This window comes from Oncorhynchus keta, chromosome 10 (assembly GCF_023373465.1).
Source record: "Oncorhynchus keta strain PuntledgeMale-10-30-2019 chromosome 10, Oket_V2, whole genome shotgun sequence".
NCBI classification, from domain to species: domain Eukaryota; kingdom Metazoa; phylum Chordata; class Actinopteri; order Salmoniformes; family Salmonidae; genus Oncorhynchus; species Oncorhynchus keta.
Genome location: NC_068430.1, coordinates 59,156,714 through 59,178,950, shown reverse-complemented (window position 1 = coordinate 59,178,950; position 22,237 = coordinate 59,156,714). Strand labels below are relative to the sequence as shown.

The following is a 22,237-nucleotide window of genomic DNA, read 5'->3' as shown; positions in this document are numbered from 1 at the left end:
CAGCCATTATGAACACAGGCTGTAAAACAGTGATCGCTAAGGTCATTACAGAAAACACCAGCCTTATACCTATCAGGATTATTTGTGAGGATAACCTTTTCTGGGTGTTTGGAGTCATACCTTGTGGGATTGGTAATAATCTGAGAAAGATTTAGGGAGTCCCATTACTTTCGGACTTGGTCAAGTGGTTTAAGCATGTCCCAGATTAGGCCACCTAGCAGGACAAATTTACTTAGTGCAAGAGGCCAGGAGAGAGCTTAGGGCAGGTAGGGTACAGACTGGTGCTGATGGAGGACGATAGCACCCAGCAACAGTCAACAAAGAGCTATTTGAAAGTTGAATGCTTAAAACCAGCAAATCAAATTGTTTGGGGACAGACTTGGTGAAGACAACCGAGCACTGTAGGTAATTTTTGGTAAATATTGCCACTCCCCCACCTTTGGAAGATCTGTCTTGCCGAACAAGGTTATAGCCAGAAAGGTTAACATCAGCATTCAACACACTCTTCCTTACCACGTCTCAGTCATTTAAAAACATGTTTTTTTTTAGCTTTATTTAACCAGGAAAAGCCCATTGAGACCTAAAGTCTCCTTTTCAAGGGAGACCTGGCCAAGAATGCATTTAGACTCCTCGGTAACAGAGTCTCCCATCAATATTTTTAATTCATTCAGTGCCACTAACATATCTAGATGAAGCATGGATTATCTGGTGCACAAGAAGAGAAGGCAGTCTTGCCTAACACTGTGAATGTCCTGGGGATTTTAATAAGAAGCAACCACCTAGCAGACTGGGTATAGTAACTGCTGGTGGTGAAGGAGACCAGACTACATAGGTAAAGAGGGCATTTACCCAAAAGGGCTTTGTAGATGAACACATACAAATGTATCTTTCTACGTATATAAAGTGAGGTCCAACCCACCATTTGGTACAATGTGCAATGGTGGGTGAGTGACTTGGCATTTGTAATAAAGCGTGAGGATGCATGATCAACAGAGTCCAGTCTCTGTAAGAAGGAGGAGGCTGCATATGCATATACAACAAGTATAATGCATAATAAATTACAGAGGGAAAGGTGGCCTGAACAAGCTTCTTTCTAGCCATAAGCGGGAAGAAAACCCAATTTCAATTTAAGCTTTGTCACAAGATTATCCACATGAACTTTAAAGGACAACTTGTCATCCAAACAAATACCTAAGTATTTGTAGGATGACACTCTTCAATGGATAAGCAACCAGATGTGACAGTTTTAACATTCTCTGGCAGAGTTCTAGCTCTGGTAAAGGTCATGAATTTAGTATGTTGTATATTCAAGACCAGTTTGAGACCATAAAGGGATGCCTGCAGTGACTGAACAGCAGTCTGGAGCTCTTCAACAGTCTGAACCAGAGAAGGAGCACATGAAAATATAACTGTATCATCTGCATATAGATGTAACTTTGCTGGTTACATCCCGTTTCCAAAATCATTAATAAAAATTGAGAACAACACAGGAGCTAAAATTGAACCTTGGGGCACACCTCTATTAATCTCAAGAAAGCTAGACTTATGATTGTCAGTATATACACATTGTGTTCTGTCAGAAAGATAGTTCCTAAACCAATTTACTGCCCCTTCACTGAGACCAATGTTTCTGAGTCTAGCTAGTAACAATTCATGGTCAACTGAATCAAAGGCCTTTGATAAATCCACAAACAGAGTAGCACAATGTTGCTTTTTATCAAGTCCATTAATGATGTCGTTTGCCACTGCCATAGCTGCAGTTGTGGTGCTGTGCCCCGATCTAAAGCCAGACTGCTTCAGTGTCTTTAGATATTTTTGTCAGATGTTACTATGGAATACTGAAGTATAATTACAAGCATTTCATAAGTGTCAAAGGCTTTTATTGACAATTACATAACGTTGATGCAAAGAGTCAATATTTGCAATGTTGACCCTTCTTTTTCAAGACCTCTGCAATCCACCCTGGCATGCTGTCAATTAACTTCTGGGCCACATCCTGACTGATGGCAGCCCATTCTTGCATATTCAATGCTTGGAGTTTGTCAGAATTTGTGGGGTTTTGTTTGTCCACCCGCCTCTTGAACCCTGGCTAACAAGTTGAATCAGCAATACAAAATTGGGTTTAATTATTTATTTACTAAATGCCTAACTAATCACACAGAATTACACATACACATAATTAATCATAACTTGTTTACAAATTATGTCATTAAGGAAAACGTCCCTAGCGGGCGGGACAGATATGACAGCTTGTTACACAAAAGAAAAGGGGCTGGGTTTGAGTGAAAGTGCGGGAAGACTGAGTAACAAAGGAAGAAGCTGTGCTACCGTAAATACAGTATCTTATGCATTCTAAATTACCGCCCATTTTTGTCCTTTGAAGAATGTCTCTGGTGGTCAGTTGAATACGTTGTAGTAACGGCGTTGTGTGATAAATGGGATACTCTGTCTGTTCCTTTCTAACCCTTGTTTGCAGCTGCTGTTGCTAACTCAACGGCTAGGAGGTATCACTTCTGTAGTGAATAAGAGTTCAAAAGCTCATACCATTCGCAACCAAAGCTCATGCTGATGTTGGCTTCGTTCTGAAGTTATTATCTGAACCATTCTGACATTGGACCGTCATCCTCACATCCTCGGAACAGGAGGTTACATTTTCGTCAAGGCTTTATATAGTGGAGCGAGAAGGCTGTGTCTGAAAAGTTTTGTAACCCATTAGTCTTCACAGGGGCGGGCCACTGATTGAGCAGAGCCCTAACCTTATGAAAACCCAGTTTTCACATTTTAGAAGCTAAAATCACATTTAATTCCATCACAAATAATTTCATATTCAAACATTTAAATTGAACAACAATTCCATGTGAATCTGATAACTCTGATGTGCAGACTTTCCACTGTAGAGTTTATGTCATCTTATCAATGATGAGAATGTCTCAGATGACAACCGAACTGACATCATATTCATTAAGTACCACCGCATATGTTCAATTGGTCAGATTACCAGAATATAGTTAATTTCCCCCCACCTTCTGATGTTCCCAGAATCTCTATGTTAACCAATGTGTTTGCAAATGTAACATCAGTAGGGTAGAGAGAGGAAAAAGGGGGGAAGAGGTATATATATGACTGTCATAAACCTACCCCCAGGCCAACGTCATGACACATGAATGGCCTCAGGATGCTTTACTGTTGGCATGACACAGGACTGATGGTAGCGCTCACCTTGTCTTCACCGGAAAAGCTTTTTTCCAGATGGCGCAAACAATCGGAAAGGGGATTCATCAGAGAAAATGACTTTACCCCAGTCCTCAGCAGTTCAATCCCTGTACCTTTTGCAGAATATCAGTCTGTCCCTGATGTTTTTCCTGGAGAGAAGTGGCTTCTTTGCTGCCCCTCTTGACACCAGGCCATCCTCCAAAAGTCTTCGCCTCACTGTGCATGCAGATGCACTCACACCTGCCTGCTGCCATTCCTGAGCAAGCTCTGTACTGGTGGTGCCCCGATCCCGCAGCTGAATCAACTTTAGGAGATGGTCCTTGCGCTTGCTGGACTTTCTTGGGCGCCCTGAAGCCTTCTTCACAACAATTGAACCGCTCTCCTTGAAGTTCTTGATGATCCGATAAATGGTTGATTTAGGTGCAATCTTACTGGCAGCAATATCCTTGCCTGTGAAGCTGTTTTTGTGCAAAGCAATGAAGACGGCATGTGTTTCCTTGCAGGTAACCATGGTTGACAGGAAGAACAGTGGTTCCAAGTGCCACCCTCCTTTTGAAGCTTCCAGTCTGTTATTCGAACTCGATCAGCATGACAGAGTGATTTCCAGCCTTGTGCTCGTCAACACTCACACCTGTGTTAACGAGAGAATCACTGACATGATGTCAGCTGGTCCTTTCGTGGCAGGGCTGAAATGCAGTGGAAATATTTTTGGGGGGGATTCAGTTCATTTGCATGGTAAAGAGGAACTTTGCAATTAATTGCAATTCATCTGATCACTCTTCTTAACATTCTGGAGTATATGCAAATTGCCATCATACAATCTGAGGCAGCAGAAGTTGTGAAAATGTATATTTGTGTCATTCTCAAAACGTTTGGCCACGACTGTAGAAGCAAGATGGATAGGAAAAACTCCCTAGAAAAGCCAGGACCTAGGAAGAAACTTAGACAGGGTCCAGGCTTTGAGCGGTGGCCAGTCCTCATCTGGCTGTGCTGGGTGGAGATTATAACAGTACATGGCCAAGTACTGCATGAGTAGGCTACCTAGTTGTTCCACCTTTGGGCAGCCAAACATTCTAGGCAGAGCATGTGTATCCAGAACGGTAACCGGAGTCTGATAATGGTCGAGTTAGTTTTGCAGTGCCTCGGTACACTATTATTGCCTTACATCGTTTGTCAACTACTTACACTGCCTTTAGATGATGTCCCTCCCCGTTTCGTTCCATTCGCTCTCTTTGCTTCTATTTGACACTTCGTCCAACCAGCCCTACAACCGAAGACCACGTGTATGGCGTTGTGTGGGTGAGCGGTTTGCTAGTGTCACCATTGTGAACAGAGTGCCCCATGGTGGTGGTGGCGTTATGGTATGTGCAGGCATAAGCTACTGACAGCGAACACAATTGCATTTCATCCATGACAATTTGAATGTAAAGAGATATCGTGGCAGGATCCCGAGACCCATTATTGTGCCATTCATCCGCCACCATCACCTAATGTTTCAACATGATAATGCACGGCTCCATGTCGCACGGATCTGTACACAATTCCTGGAAGCTTAAAATGTCCGGCATTCTCGCCAGACATGTCACCCATTGAGCATGTTTGGGATGCTCTGTATAACCTACGTGTTCCAGCCAATATACAACAACTTCGCACAGCCATTGAAGAGGAGTGGGACAAAATTACACAGGCCACAATCAACAGCCTAAACAAATCTATGCAAAGGAGATGTGTCGCGCTGCATGAGGCAAATGGTGGTCACACCAGATACTGACTGGTTTTCTGATCCACGTCCCTTACTTTTTAAAAGCTATCTGTGACCAATATATGCATATCTGTATTCCCAGTCATGTGAAATCCATAGATTAGGGCCTCATGAATTTATTAAATTGACTGATTTCCATATGTGAACTGTAACTCAGTAAAATATTTTAAATTGTTTCTTGTTACATTTATACTTTTGTTCAGGATAATAAAAGAAAGGAGGAACCAACATAATTACTAACATACTTGGAGCAGGAGTTCATTTGGAACCTTTTCAATTTGTCACTCAATTATTTATGCAGGAAATTAAAGGGAATAGTGCAGTACTGAAGGGACAATCTTGGAAATGTCCTGCTGTTCAGTTATTTAACTACACTGCTCAAAAAAATAAAGGGAGCACTTAAAAAACACAATGTAACTCCAAGTCAATCACACTTCTGTGAAATCAAACTGTCCACTTAGGAAGCAACACTGATTGACAATAAATGTTGCATGCTGTTGTGCAAATGGAGTGGAAATTATAGGCATTTAGCAAGACACCCCCAATAAAGGAGTGGTTCTGCAGGTGGGGACCACAGACCACTTCTCAGTTCCTATGCTTCCTGGCTGATGTTTTGGTCACTTTTGAATGCTGGCGGTGCTTTCACTCTAGTGGTAGCATGAGACGAAGTCTGCAACCCACACAAGTGGCTCAGGTAGTGCAGCTCATCCAGGATGGCACATCAATGCGAGCTGTGGCAAGAAGTTTTGCTGGGTCTGTCAGCGTAGTGTCCAGAGCATGGAGGCGCTACCAGGAGACAGGCCAGTACATCAGGAGACGTGGAGGAGGCCGTAGGAGGGCAACATCCTCCAGCATGACCGGTTTGGCGGTGGGTCAGTCATGGTGTGGGGTGACATTTCTTTGGGGGGCCGCACAGCCCTCCATGTGCTCGCCAGAGGTAGCCTGACTGCCATTAGGTACCGAGATGAGATCCTCAGACCTCTTGTGAGCCAATATGCTGGTGCGGTTGGCCCTGGGTTCCTCCTAATGCAAGACAATGCTAGACCTCATGTGGCTGGAGTGTGTCAGCAGTTCCTGCAAGAGGAAGGCATTGATGCTATGGACTGGCCCGCCCGTTCCCCAGACATGAATCCAATTGAGCACATCTGGGACATCATGTCTCGCTCCATCCACCAACGTGGCGTTGCACCACAGACTGTCCAGGAGTTGGCGGATGCTTTAGTCCAGGTCTGGGAGGAGATCCCTCAGGAGACCATCCCCCACCTCATCAGGAGCATGCCCAGGCATTGTAGGGAGGTCACACAGGCACGTGGAGGCCACACACACTACTGATCCTTATTTAGACTTGTTTTAAGGACATTACATCAAAGTTGGATCAGCCTGAGGTGTGGTTTTCCACTTTAATTTTGAGTGTGACTCCAAATCCAGACCTCCATGGGTTGATATATTTGATTTCTATTGATAAGTTTTGTGTGATTTTGTTGTCAGCACATTCAACTATGTAAAGAAAAAAGTATTTAATAAGAATATTTAATTCATTCAGATGTAGGATGTGTTATTTTAGTGTTCCCTTAGTTTTTTGAGCAGTGTATATAGCTCCAACTGTTTATAACTATCAAGTCAATGTTATCTCATTTGTCAGTATTCTCAAGGTGTAGTTTTTTTTATCATTCACATTTTTACACCAACATTTTAGTTAGGGCAAGCACACAGGAAAAGTCTATTTGATTTTGCACTTCACTTGGACATTAGCACACCTAAAGACCTTTCTCAGACAAGTGTCGGTCAGGAAATTATTTCAGGTGCAGAGAGCGTTTCATTCAGGCATTACAATATTTTTTTCTAGAGTCTAACCATATGTAATGCACCCAAAATAAAGTACGGCCGCAAGGCCACCTATTCAGACGGCCATGACAAGTATTTCAGTGATTGGACACAGACTGCACACCTTTACCTTTGACCTTAGATGAGCTGCCACCATGGCCCTCTGTGCAGAGGAGATGGCGGAAACGGATGTTTTATTTGAAACCCGACGGTGCTTCAGGTGAAGATGAGAGCACAGCGTGAGAATAAGTGGGTTACAGTTGTGAAAAAGAAAGGAAACAAGAGAAGTAAAGGTGTGCTGAAATCCAAGCCTAGTCTAGACACATTTTTGGATTGTGTGTCTGCGGAGCAGAAGAAGTGTGCTGTGCATCTCAAAAATATATCGTAGTGGAATGTTTTGTGTATGGATTTTCTAAGCAGGGCACATATCAGGAGGGTTATCTCTGGGATGGGGCATGAAGTAAAGGCAGATTGTATAACTGAAGACCTTGATGGAGTGCTTGGTGCACATCAACTGACCCATATGGTGGATGGAGTAAAGACATTTGCTTCATCAAACTATTGTTCTTTGATGAAGAGTCTCTCCTTTCTCATGTAAAGTTAGGATTCATGAAATACCCTGTAAGAGCTTTCGTGCACAAGCCCCTTCAGTGTCATAACTGCAAAATATATGGTAATGTGTCAAGTGTATGCAGATGGGAAGAGTATCGTATGCCAGCTGAGTTGAAATGCTGCAATTGTGGTGACGAACATACGCCCAAAGAGGTAGTAAGAGGAAGTGCTCTCCAGAGGGTCTCCTATCTTGAAGCGATGAGAAGAGGGAAGGAGCGAGTCGTGGTGAAGAAACAATGGTAGTAGAGACACCACCAGTGAAGGTTTCACACCAACTAAGGGATCATGATACATTAAATGTTAAAAGGGTGGGATTTGTGTCATTTATTGCAATAGTCATCAACTGTAAAGCACAGGAAAGAGTCAGAGAAATTGGATTGGACTGTGACTGAATGAAGGGAGTGGGTTTTGCTTGTTGATGCGTCTGTCAATTTTTGTATTTTGTATGACATCGTTTCCCCCTTTTTTTCGTCAATATGTTTGGTATTTTCTCGTTCAACAGCCCGTCCAGTTGGTGGCGGTAATGCCCCATTAACATTTGATGCCAACCGCCGTTAAACTCCACCGAAGAAGAAGAGCTGCCAACATGGCGGCGCACATGAGACGCTTGACACATTGGTACAGAGCAGTGATAAACAATAATTTAACATCACTTTCAATCGTCAGAGGATATTTATCAAGGTCATATTCTCAGGTTCAAACAGACTTTTCGTCTAATCGTGTGCGGCGTACGTTCACAGATTTTTTTCATGAACTCTACCAACACATAATTGTGCCATCCTCCCCTGTTCGTCCGCGGGGAGACCCGAGTCTCCTGTTTGTCAACGCAGGCATGAACCAGGTAAATTGAACAATCATCGGTCGGTTTTCACATGAAGTATTAGCTATATTGTCGAATACAGTAGACACTCATTTGATTATTGGCAAGGGGCTATAGCGAAGAAAGATAGCCTCATGCATGACACTGGAGATTTGACACCTCTGACAGTTCTGTTGCTCTATGGGTGTACAGTCCCGCGTGAACAACAGCATTGGCGAGTGTAGACAATACATAGACCTACTAGCTAGCTATCTAAAGGCAATTCCAGTCAAATGCAGATTTGTGTCTTGTTTTTGCGTAAAAGTGAAAAGTTGTGTATACATACCATACCTTAGGCCATGCATCAAATGCCTTCATAGCTTTTTTTGGGGTGCTTCAACTTCACTGGCTCTGAGTTGGAATGATGCCTCTCTTCTCCTCTTCACTTAGTTCAAGCCTATTTTCCTTGGAGCAGCAGACCCGCGCAGTGAAATGGCCACATACCGGCGGGTGGTGAATAGTCAGAAGTGTGTCCGGGCTGGGGGTAAACACAATGACCTGGAAGATGTTGGTCGAGATGTCTACCACCACACCTTCTTTGAGATGTTAGGAAACTGGTCCTTTGGCGATTACTTCAAGGTGTGTGACATACATGTAGCTGTGATCTATGATGCCATAGCAGTTTAAAAGGCAGGTTTAAAAGTGTCTCTGTGCAGGAGGAAGCATGCATCATGGCTTGGCGTCTACTCACAGAGGAGTACAGGATTCCTCCAGAACGCCTCTACGTCTCATACTTTGCCGGTGATGCCACCTCTGGTTTGCCAGCAGATGAGGAAACGCGCCACATCTGGCTAAGCATGGGGTATGAAAGCCCTAGTTTCCTCTCCAAGATAATAACAACTTCCTGACTCATTTGTGTTTTGATCCTTTGCCATTCTCTTTTTTGGTTGATGTTTTTGTTTGTAGAGTGCCCTCCGATCACCTCCTGCCATTTGGGATGAAGGACAACTTTTGGGAGATGGGGGAGATTGGCCCCTGTGGCCCCTGCACAGAGATCCACTATGACCACATTGGGGGCCGTAATGCAGCCTCGCTGGTCAATGCAGACAGTCCTGATGTGGTCGAGATTTGGAACCTGGTCTTCATGCAATACAACAGGTGCTATACCTACTACCAGGGGCTTATAGTTTGGGTTTTAATTAACCATACTAAATACTATTTAGAACATGCTGTTTAGTTTAAAAACTTTGCAGTAAGCAACAAATATCAACATTCTAGACTCATTCATAGGAATGCATCATCTAATGCACAACCTCGTTGTTTCCCACCGTGTGCATTTTGGTACAACTCATCCTCATTACTGAATATAAATAGTGTACAGTGAATTCGTACTAAATGAAAAGCTTAAATTAGTTTGACTTCCTGGCATTTAAAACATAATACATTTTTGTAATGTAACATACTATAAAACTTTATATTTTTGCATACCCAATCAGAGTACTATTTAGAATGCAAGTTTGAGTATTCGGACAAGCCCCCTTGCGAACTCATTTAGTTTTTTTTATTTCAGCCAAGGTCTCATGTATCAAAGATAAAGAAACACAAGCACTTTTGGCACACACAGCTAGCTAGTTAGGAACAATTTCTGCTAATGCTCATGCACTCTAACCTTGGCAGAGGATGTTAGCAAGACGATAACATCTTTACATTATTATGCGATGAAAATATATTCCATCTGGAGTTCACTCTACTATGGACTGTTATAATTTTTCCATGACTGAATCAAATTACTAGGGTGGATTGTGTGTCTGTGTTTACAAGCCTATGTCTGACTCCTTGCGTTTGGCTGTTCCAGAGAGGCAGATCACAGCTTACGGTCACTCCCCCAGTTCAGCGTGGACACTGGCATGGGTCTGGAGCGACTGGTGACCGTTCTCCAAGGACAACGCTCCAACTACGACACTGACCTCTTTACCCCTCTGCTGTCTGCTATACAACAGGTAAGTTTAGTTTGTTTACAGATAATTAGGTACAATAAGATAGAGGATTGAAGAAAAACATTTAAGAAATTAAACAAAATACATGTGAAGGAAGAGAAGCAGACATTTTATTTAACCTTTATTTGATCTGGAAGTCATACTGAGATCAAGGTCTCTTTTACAGATGAGTCCTGAATTACATAAAATACAGAAAATACACACATCAAAATCTAAATACAAAATGCAAGCAGAAAGAAAAACATGGCCGTAAAAAAATGAACACATTCATGAGTAGTAAGATCCTTAATCAGCTTTGTGAATTGCCCCCAAAGGCACCATAACATAAAATGTAAGAACATTTAGAAGATTGTTCCACAGATAAGGTGCAAGAAAACAACTAAAAGCTGATATACATAACTCAGTATAGACCAAAGGAACTTCCAGAGTTAACCATCCCTGAGACCGGATGTGGTAACTTGTATGTCTAAAGTTTAGTAACGATGTTAGGTACAGTGGGACTTTTTGTAAAAGTTATTTAAAAATGAAAACATAGCAATGTATCAACCTACTTGACATCAAAGAGGGCCTTTCCAACTTTCTGGTAGAGAATGCAGTGATGAGTACTGAAATTGTAGGGCATGTTAAAGCGTAGTGCGCTATGATACACTGCATCTAACGGCTTTAATGAAGTGGCGTTCATATAGATGATGTCACCATAGTCTAGGACCGATAGGAACGTCAAATGAATAATCTGCTTTCTGCATTTTTTCCCCCCGAGAGGCAGGACCTATTTTTTTATAGAAGAATCCCTATTTTATTCTCAGCTTCTTAACTAACTCAGTAATATGCTTTTTAAAAGACAGCTTTTCCTCTATCCAGATGCTCAGATATTTGTAAGCACGGACACGATCAATATGGACACCATCCAAAGTACATATGCTTAAATCATCAGACATATTTTTATGTGCTCTAGAGAAAAACAAATATATAGTTTTACTTGCATTCAGTACTAATTCGGGTTAATAAAGTTTTTCTGTAATACAATGAAGGCAGACTGTGTTTCAGACCAACCGTGGGGGACAATAGCATACACAACAGTATCATCGGCATACAAGTGCAGGTTACAATTATTTACAGACAAAGTTGATATTGTTAATGTAAAAAGTACAGGACCCAGAATCAACCCCTGCAGGAAATATCCAGGAAACCTGATTTAACGTCATCTGTAGATAGAACTCAATTTATATCTGTCTAGAAATTATTATATATTACCAGTCAAAAGTTTTGACACACCGCCTTGTTCCAGGGTTTTTCCTTATTTGGACTATTTTATACAATGTAGAATAATAGTGAAGACATCACAACTATGAAATAACACATATGGAATCATGTAGTAACCAAAAAAGTGGTAAACAAATCTAAATATATTTTATATTTGATATTCTTCAAAGTAGCCACCCTTTGCCTTGATGACAGCTTTGCATGCTTTTGGCATTCACTCAACCACCAGCTTCACCTGGTGCAGAAGCCGGATGTGGAGGTCCTGGGCTGGCGTGGTTACACGTGATCTGCGGTTGTGAGGCCAGTTGGAAGTACTGTCAAATCCTCTAAAATGACATTGAAGACGACTTATGGTAGAGAAATTAGCAATCAATTATATGGCAACAGCTCTGGTGGACATTTCTGCAGTCAGCATGCCAACAGCATACCAATTGCATGCTCCCTCAAAACATCTGTGGCATTGTGTTCTGTGACAAAACTGCACATTTTAGAGTGGACTTTTTTGTCCCCGGCACAAGGCGCACATGTGTAATGATACATTTGTGCACCAAATTTGAGAGAAATACGTTTTTTGTACATATGGACACTTCTGGGATATTTTATTTCAGTTCATGAAACATTGGACCACTTTACATTTTGGGTTTATATTTTTGTTCAGTATAGAATACATTTCAAAGATAAGAAGGATCTTAGCTGAGAATTAATCAAGATTACTTTTTTGGCAAGAAAGATAATGAACTAAACCTTCCCTACATAGGTAAAGAGAAAAAAAAGTTGCTCAATTTGTATCTGATTGTACAAATTGTGTCATAATTAATTTCGCAATGAACTGCTATGGCTCTGTTGCTCCCACGGGATTAAATGAATGTTCACTGACGTCTATATCTTTTTTTACAGGAGAGTATTAGTGCCAAATGATTTGTCTGTTTTGTAGTTTGGTTTGTTTCTTTTTCTCATTTAGTTATCTTCTAAATCCATCTAGTGCTCCAATTGCCCTGAGTATAGAGGGAGGACTGGAGAGGCGGATGTGGGCAAAGTGGACATGGCATACCGCGTCGTTGCTGACCACGTGCGCACCCTGTCTGTCTGCATTGCTGACGGAGTCTACCCGGGCATGTCTGGGGCCGAGTGAGTCAAACTGCTGTTAGTCTCTTGCTGCACTATGCTCCGATTATGGCTCATGCACAACAGGCAATCTGAAAAATGCCAGACTTACTAAGCATTTCCACTTCATTGAGGAAGGGAATGATAACACCTAAAGGTATTTTTTTTTAAACGGTAGTTAACACTAGAACAGCCTGGCCTTTGAGCCTATAAGTACCCGCTAGAGAACGTTGAGTGTTACTAGGCATCCCCGGCGTCCCCTTTAACATCAGATGCATATCAACCCGCAAGGTGCCCAAATATAAGCACCAACGGGTGATAAATAGAGCATAAAAAGTTGTGAAGCATGAATAAATATTCATGGGAATATATCCATGTAAAAAAATATAACAACTGTTATTTGTTTAGATAGAGTCAAGGATATGTTTTGTGTAATTCTACAAAGTGAGAAATATGCTATTGGAATAATATACACTTGGTTGTGTTTATAAAGGCCTTAGGCAACATTAGAATACTGAAAAACAATTATTTCAAAGAACATAATAGCATTTTCCCTTGTTTATTTTACTCTAGGCTACAAGTTAAAACTAAAAACCACTAGTTCAAGTCCATCACAAAGAAGTCCTTTTATAATTTCATTTTGGCAGATTAAAACAAACATTGTGTAAAATAAGAAAATGTATTTAGAAAAAAAACAACAGAATATCATATTTTAAGTTTATTATGTTACTAGTGTTGTGACGTTTTATTGATTGTGACGACTGCTGTTCATCGAATGATTAACTGTTTATAATTACGTGATTAAATTAATCAGGTCATCATTAACTCAGTAACCTGGGGCACCATGGGAAAGTTTGTTTTTATTGAGTTTCCATTTCCCAAATTAACTCAAAGAATATCAATATCGATTTTACAACAGTCGCTAATTAATCGATTTCCTCTACAGTCTCATCCTGAACCTCGCATAATCCGGGAATCTGCACAAACCCGGGTCCCACCAATGAGTCCTTACCACACCAATTGAGATGATTATTTATTTACTAACAAGCTAAACTGATAATATAAGATACACAAACACACAGTCTAGGCTATTGATTAGAACTTAGTACAATGAAATGAGTCCCTAGCGGGCCAACACAATATGACACACAAAATGTGAATATAGAAAGAGAGAGTGCATGAGAGAAAAGCACACTTGGATAAATTTGTAAACTATGCTTACTTTACCCCTAACACCTTGCCCCGAACTGCAGCTCTTATGGGTCAGAATATAATGATGTAATTATCTCCTCGTGGACAGAGTTCCGACTTCCCCTCTGATGGCGACACTTCTGTTGTTACCGGGTGTAAGTCTCTGATTGTCCTCACGATGTCAGTGTCCTTGCTCTTAATGGTCTGTTTCCTCGCGCTTGCTCTGTAAGAGGGTCTTCTGAGGACGATCAGCCGTGTAGATGGTTCCAGCGTGGGAATGAAAGCAGTGTAGGCACACGATTCATTGGAGAGAATAACTGGGTAGTCCTGCTTGAATTCACCTTAGATACATATACAGTTACTCAACCGTAGCATTGATTTTTTTTCGAGTTTCTTTTGTCTTCTTTAACCTCGTGTTGCGTTTTGGGGTTGCGACTACTCGGACCTTGGCTTGCATTGCGTGGTTACCTAGTTTGATATGTAAATTCTTAACTCACATGTTTTATACCCTCAGGTCAGAAAGTGGCGTTTCCGTCTTTATGGCAAATTTTCTGGGGCGTCACTAGTTACGAGTCAAGGTCTGAATTTGACTCAGATCCAATTTAGACAACTAACTTCACATTTCATCTTTAAAAAAAACATTCTCTTTGAAATGGACATTTCCCACACAACGTACAGTATGCAAACAGCAGGTACATATTATGAAAACTCTTCAAGTTACAATGTTTTCGTTATAACGTCGTCATTTAACTTTTAATAACATAACAAAAATGACATTAATTTTCATATTCCATCTATCATCATTACCACCATTTTGGCTGACGAAACATATTGTCCCCAAGTCCATTTATTGCATGTGACTGTTCTGAGGTTATTTCTCCATAGGCCCATCATACATTCCATTCCTCCACACTGAGAGGACAAAGGAATTTTGTCTGCAAGATTTACAATGGGCGTGAGGTGAAAATAAAATAAAAACACCTCCATATCTCTTGATTTCTCTTGATCTCTCCCCCAGAGAGATGTCTCTGTAGGATTGTGGTCCACAGTAACCTGATCCGAACAGTAGAAACTGCAGAATATGCTCTTTCTTATAGAAATCAAAACGTTTTACCTGCATGTGACTGATGGAGGATTTGATCAAGTGATGCTCCTTGCCCTGCGTCTGTCAATTACAAGATGTGCCTATCTCTTCATGTACAATTTGACAACTGATAGTATTGTCACTCATCAGACTACTGTCAATTGAATCTTGTCTATAGGCTTACTGTTATCATGTGTTAAATGAGTTTCGGTATAGTTTGTGTAGTTTCGGTGGGCAGGCTGAGTGGCATCATTTATTTTCCCTCGCTCATCAACTTGGATCGAGTCAAGGATATGTTTAGCATTATTCTGAAGGCCTGCTGCAACACGTAGCATGTTATCATTTCCCTTACAATAAATGTGATAGTTAATCAAATGTAAAAGAAAACGGTATCAAACCCACAAGGTGCACGGTGAAATTATTAACATGAGCGCCAACACTATTGTTGTTCTAAATTAACTCAACTATGTAACCCTCCTTATCATTCAATTAGGACTATTTTAAATTTGACTGTGGAGTAATGTGTAATGTGCACAGTTATTACCCATTCATCCATTTGTCATTCAGTGGGCTGGCATCGTTTGCTTCCCTTCGCTCGTCAACTCAGATAGTCAAAGCCCATTCATCCATTTGTCATTCATTCAGTGAGGAGAGAGAGAGACACCTCAGTGCCTGGCTGTGTACCAACGTCCTACAGCGCATTGTTTTGGCGGGTTAAGTTGGGAATAGGTGTGAATAAAACAGGAAAAAAAGTCTCTAAAGGCTGTTTCTGATTTCAAAATTCAGACAAATGACCAATGTAAAATACAAATATTTAGGATAAGTCAGGGGAGTAGCAGGACTTACTTTTTCCGGGGGGATTTTCTTTTATTTATAAAATCAAACGTCAGTGGCCATTGGCGTATGGCGGTTCTAGAGTTAAAGGTTAAATTAACTGAGAGTAATATTTCAATCTAAAATTAACATATCTCAATCCCAAAGATTGAGAAAGAAGATTGAAATGTTAAAATTTGTTTGGGATTGAGACGTAGCTGAATCTACAAAATAGACTGTGGGGGGTCTGAACACATCTGACAATAATCGACAATTGTAATTTTCATTCTCTTTCAATTATTGTGTTTGTGCGTGCGTTTGTGTGTGCCTGCTGCAGATTGGTTTTACGCCGTATCCTCCGGCGAGCTGTGAGGTTCAGCACTGAGGTACTGCAGGCCCCCGAGGGAGCGCTGGCAAGCCTGGTACCCACAGTTGCCCACATCCTGGTGAGTTGGGCTGTGATATCAGACTTGTGACCTTTGTCATCATGGTCTTGATCCTCTATCATCCACATCTTTTGTACAGGGTGATGCTTATCCCGAACTGCATAAAGAGTCAGATAGGGTAAGTTAATTACCATGAAATGAGAGAAATTACATCAACAACACGTTTATTGACGGTTATACAACAGGAAGTAAAGTTCTTGCAAATAAAATAAAGTCTTGCATATACAAACTTCCTGACATTCCGTACACAGCCATTCACTTGACACACTTTCTCAGATGAGTGGCAAGGAAGGTATAGTGATAAACTACTAAGATTTATTTTTCAGATCATGGATATAATCAATGAAAACGAGGCCCAATTCCTGTCCTCTCTGAAGCAGGGGCGCAGAGTGATTGACAGGACACTCCAGAGATTGGAGAACAATGACACTCTGTTCCCAGGTCAGCTTCAGTACTAGGATACGGTACTGGGATAGGGTATGGTTTGTAATAGGGTATTTGTGGTATACATTTTTGGGCCAATTTATTTCCGTAGTCAATCCTTTGTGTGTGTGTGTGTGTCCTTATCTCCTAGTGCCTGTGGCCTGGTCTCTGCATCGTAACCTGGGCTTTCCTCTGGATCTCATTGTACTAATGCTGGAGGAGCAGGGCTTGAGTGTTGACCAACGGGCCCTTGATGTGTTGGCCATTGAACATGAAAATGTAACTACAGTCAGTGCTTTTCCTCTCCTTTTCTATACATGAAGCCAATATTGCTAGTCTAATCTAGCTTAATGAAGCTTGCATAGCAAAATACTAAAAAGTAAATGTCCAATGTTTCCAGATTTCTATGAAATATCACATGTAATTAATTACCCTGAGTGAAATAGTTTCCCTTCCAAAAATGGGTAATTAAGTATTTCTGTTTTTGAATGGCGGGGACATACCCCAACAACAGTATGGTGGGCGTATAACGGTCATTAAAAATATTCATGTGAGGAGACCGCTGATTGATGAGCCAACATGACTTCATGTGCTATGAGGATATTGCAAGCATTTTTGAAACGGCCTGTTTGAGATTCACCTTTGAGGTGGAGTTCTTGTGTCTTTTCTATAATTTATGCTTTGGCCACACATCAAATCAAATTTTATTTGTTTATTTGTCACATACACATGGTTAGCAGATGTTAATGCGAGTGTAGCGAAATGCTTGAAAAACAATATTTGGGTATGAGTTGAATGTGAGATTATCACTGGACAGTTGCTTCAAACATGACACTTTTATGATTTTATCATACCGTAGTTTGTTCCTTTACTCAACACTGAATTATTTAATGAGTACTACATTTTACATTAAAAGCTTGAATTAATTCTTAATAAAAAAATATTTATGGTTTTAAACTAAATGAGGCCGTCCAGCTTTTTCCGCAACCTTTGCAGATAAGTATCTTTTCGGTATATTTTTACTGAAAATGATCCACCCCATTCCGTGGCTGTCTCTCCTCTCCCCACCACCAGCTTAGGTGTCAGGTGCAGACCTCTGTTGGGGATACGCTGGTCCATCTGGATCTGCACAGCCTAGCCCAGCTGCAGAGTGGAGAAGTTCCCCACACAGACGACTCCCCCAAGTACCATTACAGCTTGGCACAGGATGGCAAATATGGTATAGATGAGTTCTCAAGATTATAAACAACATCCTCACTCACAATTACAGTAATTAGGCTAAAACGGTTGGGTGCTGGATCCTCGCTAGTAAAATGCTTAGAGAATGAGTTAGACAGCACTCCAAAGGATAATCTTCAGTCAATATGTTATATTCAGGTCAATTATCCTTTGTTTTGCTGTCCAATTTATTCTCTCTGAAAGGAGCCCTGTGTCTTTTCTCCAGTGTTCCAGCCCTGCCATGCTACCGTGCAGGCCCTGTACTGTGGACAGACTCTTGTCTCGGAGGTGGCCGGGGGCCAGAGGTGTGGTGTGGTGCTTGACCGGACCTGTTTCTATGCAGAGCAAGGGGGGCAGTCCCATGACCAGGGCTACTTCATCAGAGATGGACTGCCGGTCAGCATTAGCTACACCTGTTTTAGGACACCATGTTTAAGTACACTGTGTCACAACGTGTGTCTGTGAGCTGCTTGTTAAGGATGTACCTGAAAATGTGGGGTCCATACATTGAATGTTTCTGATGTCAACTTTCCTTCGTATGAATGTCCTATCCCTCAGCAACATTTTTACTAAGCTATTGAAACTACATTCATTGAATCATTCCATTCATAGTATATTTACTAGCCTAGTTGGGATGGTGTGTGTGTTCCCTCAGGATGTCCTGTACCCTGTTGAGGCTGTGCAGCTTGCTGGGGGATATGTGGTTCATCAGGTCACCGCTGCTGAAGTGCTGAGAAAAGGGGACCAGGTCCAGCTCTACCTGGATGAGGTATAGCATTTTCTACAGGTCGACTCTTAGCTTACACAATGGACCTTATGTTTGCTGGTTTTTTGTTTTTTCCTTTCAATTGAGCCCTAGACAACCATGTGTGGGGAGTTCCTTACTAATTATTGACCTTAATTCATAAATCAAGTACAAGGGAGGAGCGAAAACCCCGCAGACACTCGGCCCTTTGAGGAATGTGTTTGACACATGCCATAGACAAACGCAGTATAGCTTATAAAATAAATATTTATTCATTAGGCTTCTGCAACAAATTAACTGTGGGTGTGTGTGTTATTTGTGAGATGTGCTCTTTAAAGCTATTTGTGAGATGTGCTCTTTAAAGCTATTGGGGCAACAACTGGTTGAATCAACGTTGTTTTCCACATTTCAACCAAAAAATACAATGTGAGGATGTTGAATCAATGTGGAAAACTGATTGGATTTACAAAGTCATAAATGTATGGGAATTTTGTCTTTTTTTCACCCAACTTTTAACCTAAATCCAATGACAGGGGGACATTTTTGGTTGATTTCACGTTGAATTCACATGAACGTAAATCAAAACTAGACGTTGAACTGAAGTCTGTGCCCAGTGGGATGTTTGTGACGTATACTTTGTCATAAATATGATTATGTTAATGGAATATTACATGTCATAATTTAATTTGCTAATAAGAAAATGTATGTTTATTCACATCCAGCCACAGAGACTAGCCTGCATGGTCAAGCACACCGCCACACACGTCCTCAACTTCGCCCTCCGTCAGCTGCTGGGTTCTTCTGTGGAGCAAAGAGGCAGTCATGTCGCTGCAGACCGCCTACGCTTTGACTTCAGCGTCAAGGTATACAGTATGATCCGTGAATTTCATCATCTGTCGTTGTCCAACAATTCAATTATATACATTTTCAGTAACTTTATTTAGATTTATTGTTACTATTTCATCCTTCCACAAGATATAGTCCCAACACAAATCTAGTGTTGCTACCCAAGCCGGCTTGGTCGTTCGTTCTATCGATTCGGTTGACAGAGACGCGACCCAGTCATTAAATCTTTGGTCTAAAACTATGGACTCGACCCAGTCGTTTGTTCTAAATGTTCTGTTGCCATGATGGCTGGCAACATTCTTATCCCTTGCATGCTAGCTAGCCTACTTTGGCTAACACAGTCACGTCAATGTTTAAGCTGTTTTCTAGTTATTTATTGTGGGGGAGGGAATACATCCATAACAATGATATGCAATTTCACCTGTAGAACATTTGCCTTCTTGCCAGGCCACTGTTCAGAAGAGATAGCCACCTACACAGCTAACACAATCACTTCAAACTGAAGTTGGAATGACAGAAAAATAGCTGCATCTCGTATTTTGTATTGACATTTCTTTGTATACAGTATATCCATAATAACTATGCCGATTCATGATTTAGACTGGCTGAGAAAAGCTGCCAGCCGGTCTGTCTCGTCCCGACTCCTTAACGTTCATTACCATAGGACAGCTAGAGATCGAATTTCAATATTGAAACAATGTTGCAAATGTCGGGGAGGCAGATTATTACTAATCTCCGCTGTTGAAAACCAAATGCTATTCTAAAATAAATGGGAGATAATGTCTAGATGCTTTGTACAGTACAGTGTCTTCGGAAAGTGTTCAGATCCCTTGACTCTTTCCAAATTTTGTTACCTTTCAGCCTTATTCTTTAAAAAAAAAGTTTTTTAAATCCTCAGCAATCTACGCACAATACCCCATAATGACAAAGCGAAAACACGTTTTTTGATATTTTAGCAAATGTATTATCATATCAAAAGTAGAAATACCTTTTACATAAAAATTCAGACACTTTGCTATGACACTCTAAATTGAGCTCAGGTGCATCTTGTTTCCATTGATCATTCTTGAGATGTTTCTACAACTTGATTGGAGTCCACCTGTGGTAAAATCAATTGATTGGACATGATTTGGAAAGGCACACACCTGTCTATATAAGGTCCCACAGTTGACTGTGCATGTCAGAGCAAAAACCAAGCCATGAGGTCAAAGGAATTGTCCGTAAAGCTCCAAGACAGGATTGTGTCGAGGTACAGATCTGGGGAAAGGTATGACAAAATGTCTGTAGCATTTAAAGTCCCCAAGAACACAGTGGCCTCCATCATTCTTAAATAGAAGAAGTTTGGAACCACCAAGACTCTTCCTTGAGCTGGCCACCCGGCCAAACTGAGCAATCGGGGGAGAATGGCCTTGGTCAGGGAGGTGACCAAGAACCCGATGGTCACTCTGACAGAGCTCCAGGAGTGGCTTCATAACAAGTCTCTGAATGTCCTTGGCCCAGCCAGAGCCCAGACATGAACCTGATCGAACATCTCAAGAGAGACCTGAAAACATGGTGCAGCAACTTTCCCCATGCAACCTGACAGAGCTTGAGAGGATCTGCAAAGAAGAATGGGAGAATCTCCCCAAATACAGGTGTGCCAAGCTTGTAGCATCATACCCAAAAAGACTTGAGGCTGTAATTGCTGCCAAAGGTGCTTCAACAAAGTACTGAGTAAAGGATCTGAATACTTATGTAAGTGTGATATTTTACTTTTTTATTAAAAAGAAAATCTGAAACAAACTCTAAAATCCTGTTTTTGCTTTGTCATTATGGGGTTTTGTGTAGATTGCTGAAAAAACAACAATTTAATCCATTTTAGAATAAGGCTGTAACCTAACAAAATGTGGAAAAGATCAAGGGGTCTGAATACTTTCCGAAGGCACTCTAGATCTAGTATATACTGTACATTGCCTGGCTGAGCTGATGAGACAGTGCTTTGTGTAGTCAGATGGAACAGAGTAAATAGGCATTTTGTCATATGCGGTAACTTGTGGGATAGACACCAGCTGGAATGCGGTTTTAACCAATTATTATCTAGGATTAGACCCACACGTTGTATAATAACACTGTAATAGTAATAATTTCTTGAATATATAAGGCCCCTGTAGCCTATTTTTATAAACATGGATGACTTAAATGTTGTTTTTATAAAACACACAAAAAAACAATAACCAAGCCAATTAAGTATTTTTTTAATTTAATTGATTGTTTGCACAGCCTACACCGTCTGTGTTAGATTTTTTTTAATACTCATCGTAGAAATTATATTTGACATTTTTGCTTGTCATAAAAAACTTCAGCAACTGATGATTTTGTCAACGCTTTCCATGTTCAATTTTAAAGCCGGGCAAAGTACGAGGTGATAGCATCACTGAAATCACTGCTGCTGTGGTCAGGCTATGGTAGGCCCTGTGGTACTTGGCCTTCCCTTCCAGTTGCATTGCTGGGAATTATTTGTTGTTGTACTTCATCCTCCTCAAAATACTTATTATGAATTTCACAGAAATGATACAGCTAACAACATGCCATAATTAGTGTGTTTATTGTGTCAATGTAACAGTCATTGCGTTTAAGCAAACACCTCCATCTCCCCTTCAGTCGACCAAAAGCCCTCTACAGTCATGCGAGAACTACTGAACCTCTCACTACAGTTGGTCTTTTATTATACTCTATAGAGGCAAGAAGTTGCGCAGAAATAGCCAGGCATCGTTTTACTCACCTTGTTGCGTGCTTTTGGATGAGTATGCTGAGAAACATATCCAACTTCTAACTCTTGATTCATCCTTAAAATCCGCTGGCCTCGGGCTTTGTTGTGTGAGCCTCCTGTGTCGGTTTAGGCAGATAGTTTGCTGTTG

General features: G+C 41.1%; 1 protein-coding gene across 2 annotated transcripts in view; it reads left to right on the top strand.

Annotated features, from left to right (window-relative positions):
• The first annotated feature begins 7,966 nt into the window (after window positions 1-7,966).
• aars2 (alanyl-tRNA synthetase 2, mitochondrial (putative)) overlaps window positions 7,967-22,237 on the top strand; it is a 36,055-nt gene continuing 21,784 nt past the window's right edge. Inside the window, exons 1-14 of one of the 2 annotated variants that reach the window (XM_035778794.2) lie at window positions 7,967-8,252; window positions 8,661-8,849; window positions 8,927-9,072; window positions 9,177-9,368; window positions 10,066-10,210; window positions 12,453-12,598; window positions 16,000-16,108; window positions 16,188-16,226; window positions 16,435-16,549; window positions 16,683-16,810; window positions 17,606-17,750; window positions 17,976-18,145; window positions 18,405-18,518; window positions 19,217-19,357. In XM_035778794.2, the coding sequence (XP_035634687.1) occupies window positions 7,998-8,252; window positions 8,661-8,849; window positions 8,927-9,072; window positions 9,177-9,368; window positions 10,066-10,210; window positions 12,453-12,598; window positions 16,000-16,108; window positions 16,188-16,226; window positions 16,435-16,549; window positions 16,683-16,810; window positions 17,606-17,750; window positions 17,976-18,145; window positions 18,405-18,518; window positions 19,217-19,357 (2,034 nt within the window). In that variant the 5' untranslated portion in view covers window positions 7,967-7,997. Of the gene's footprint in view, window positions 8,253-8,660; window positions 8,850-8,926; window positions 9,073-9,176; window positions 9,369-10,065; window positions 10,211-12,452; window positions 12,599-15,999; window positions 16,109-16,187; window positions 16,227-16,434; window positions 16,550-16,682; window positions 16,820-17,605; window positions 17,751-17,975; window positions 18,146-18,404; window positions 18,519-19,216; window positions 19,358-22,237 lie in introns of both variants that reach the window. The other variant, XM_035778793.2, reaches the window with a different exon arrangement.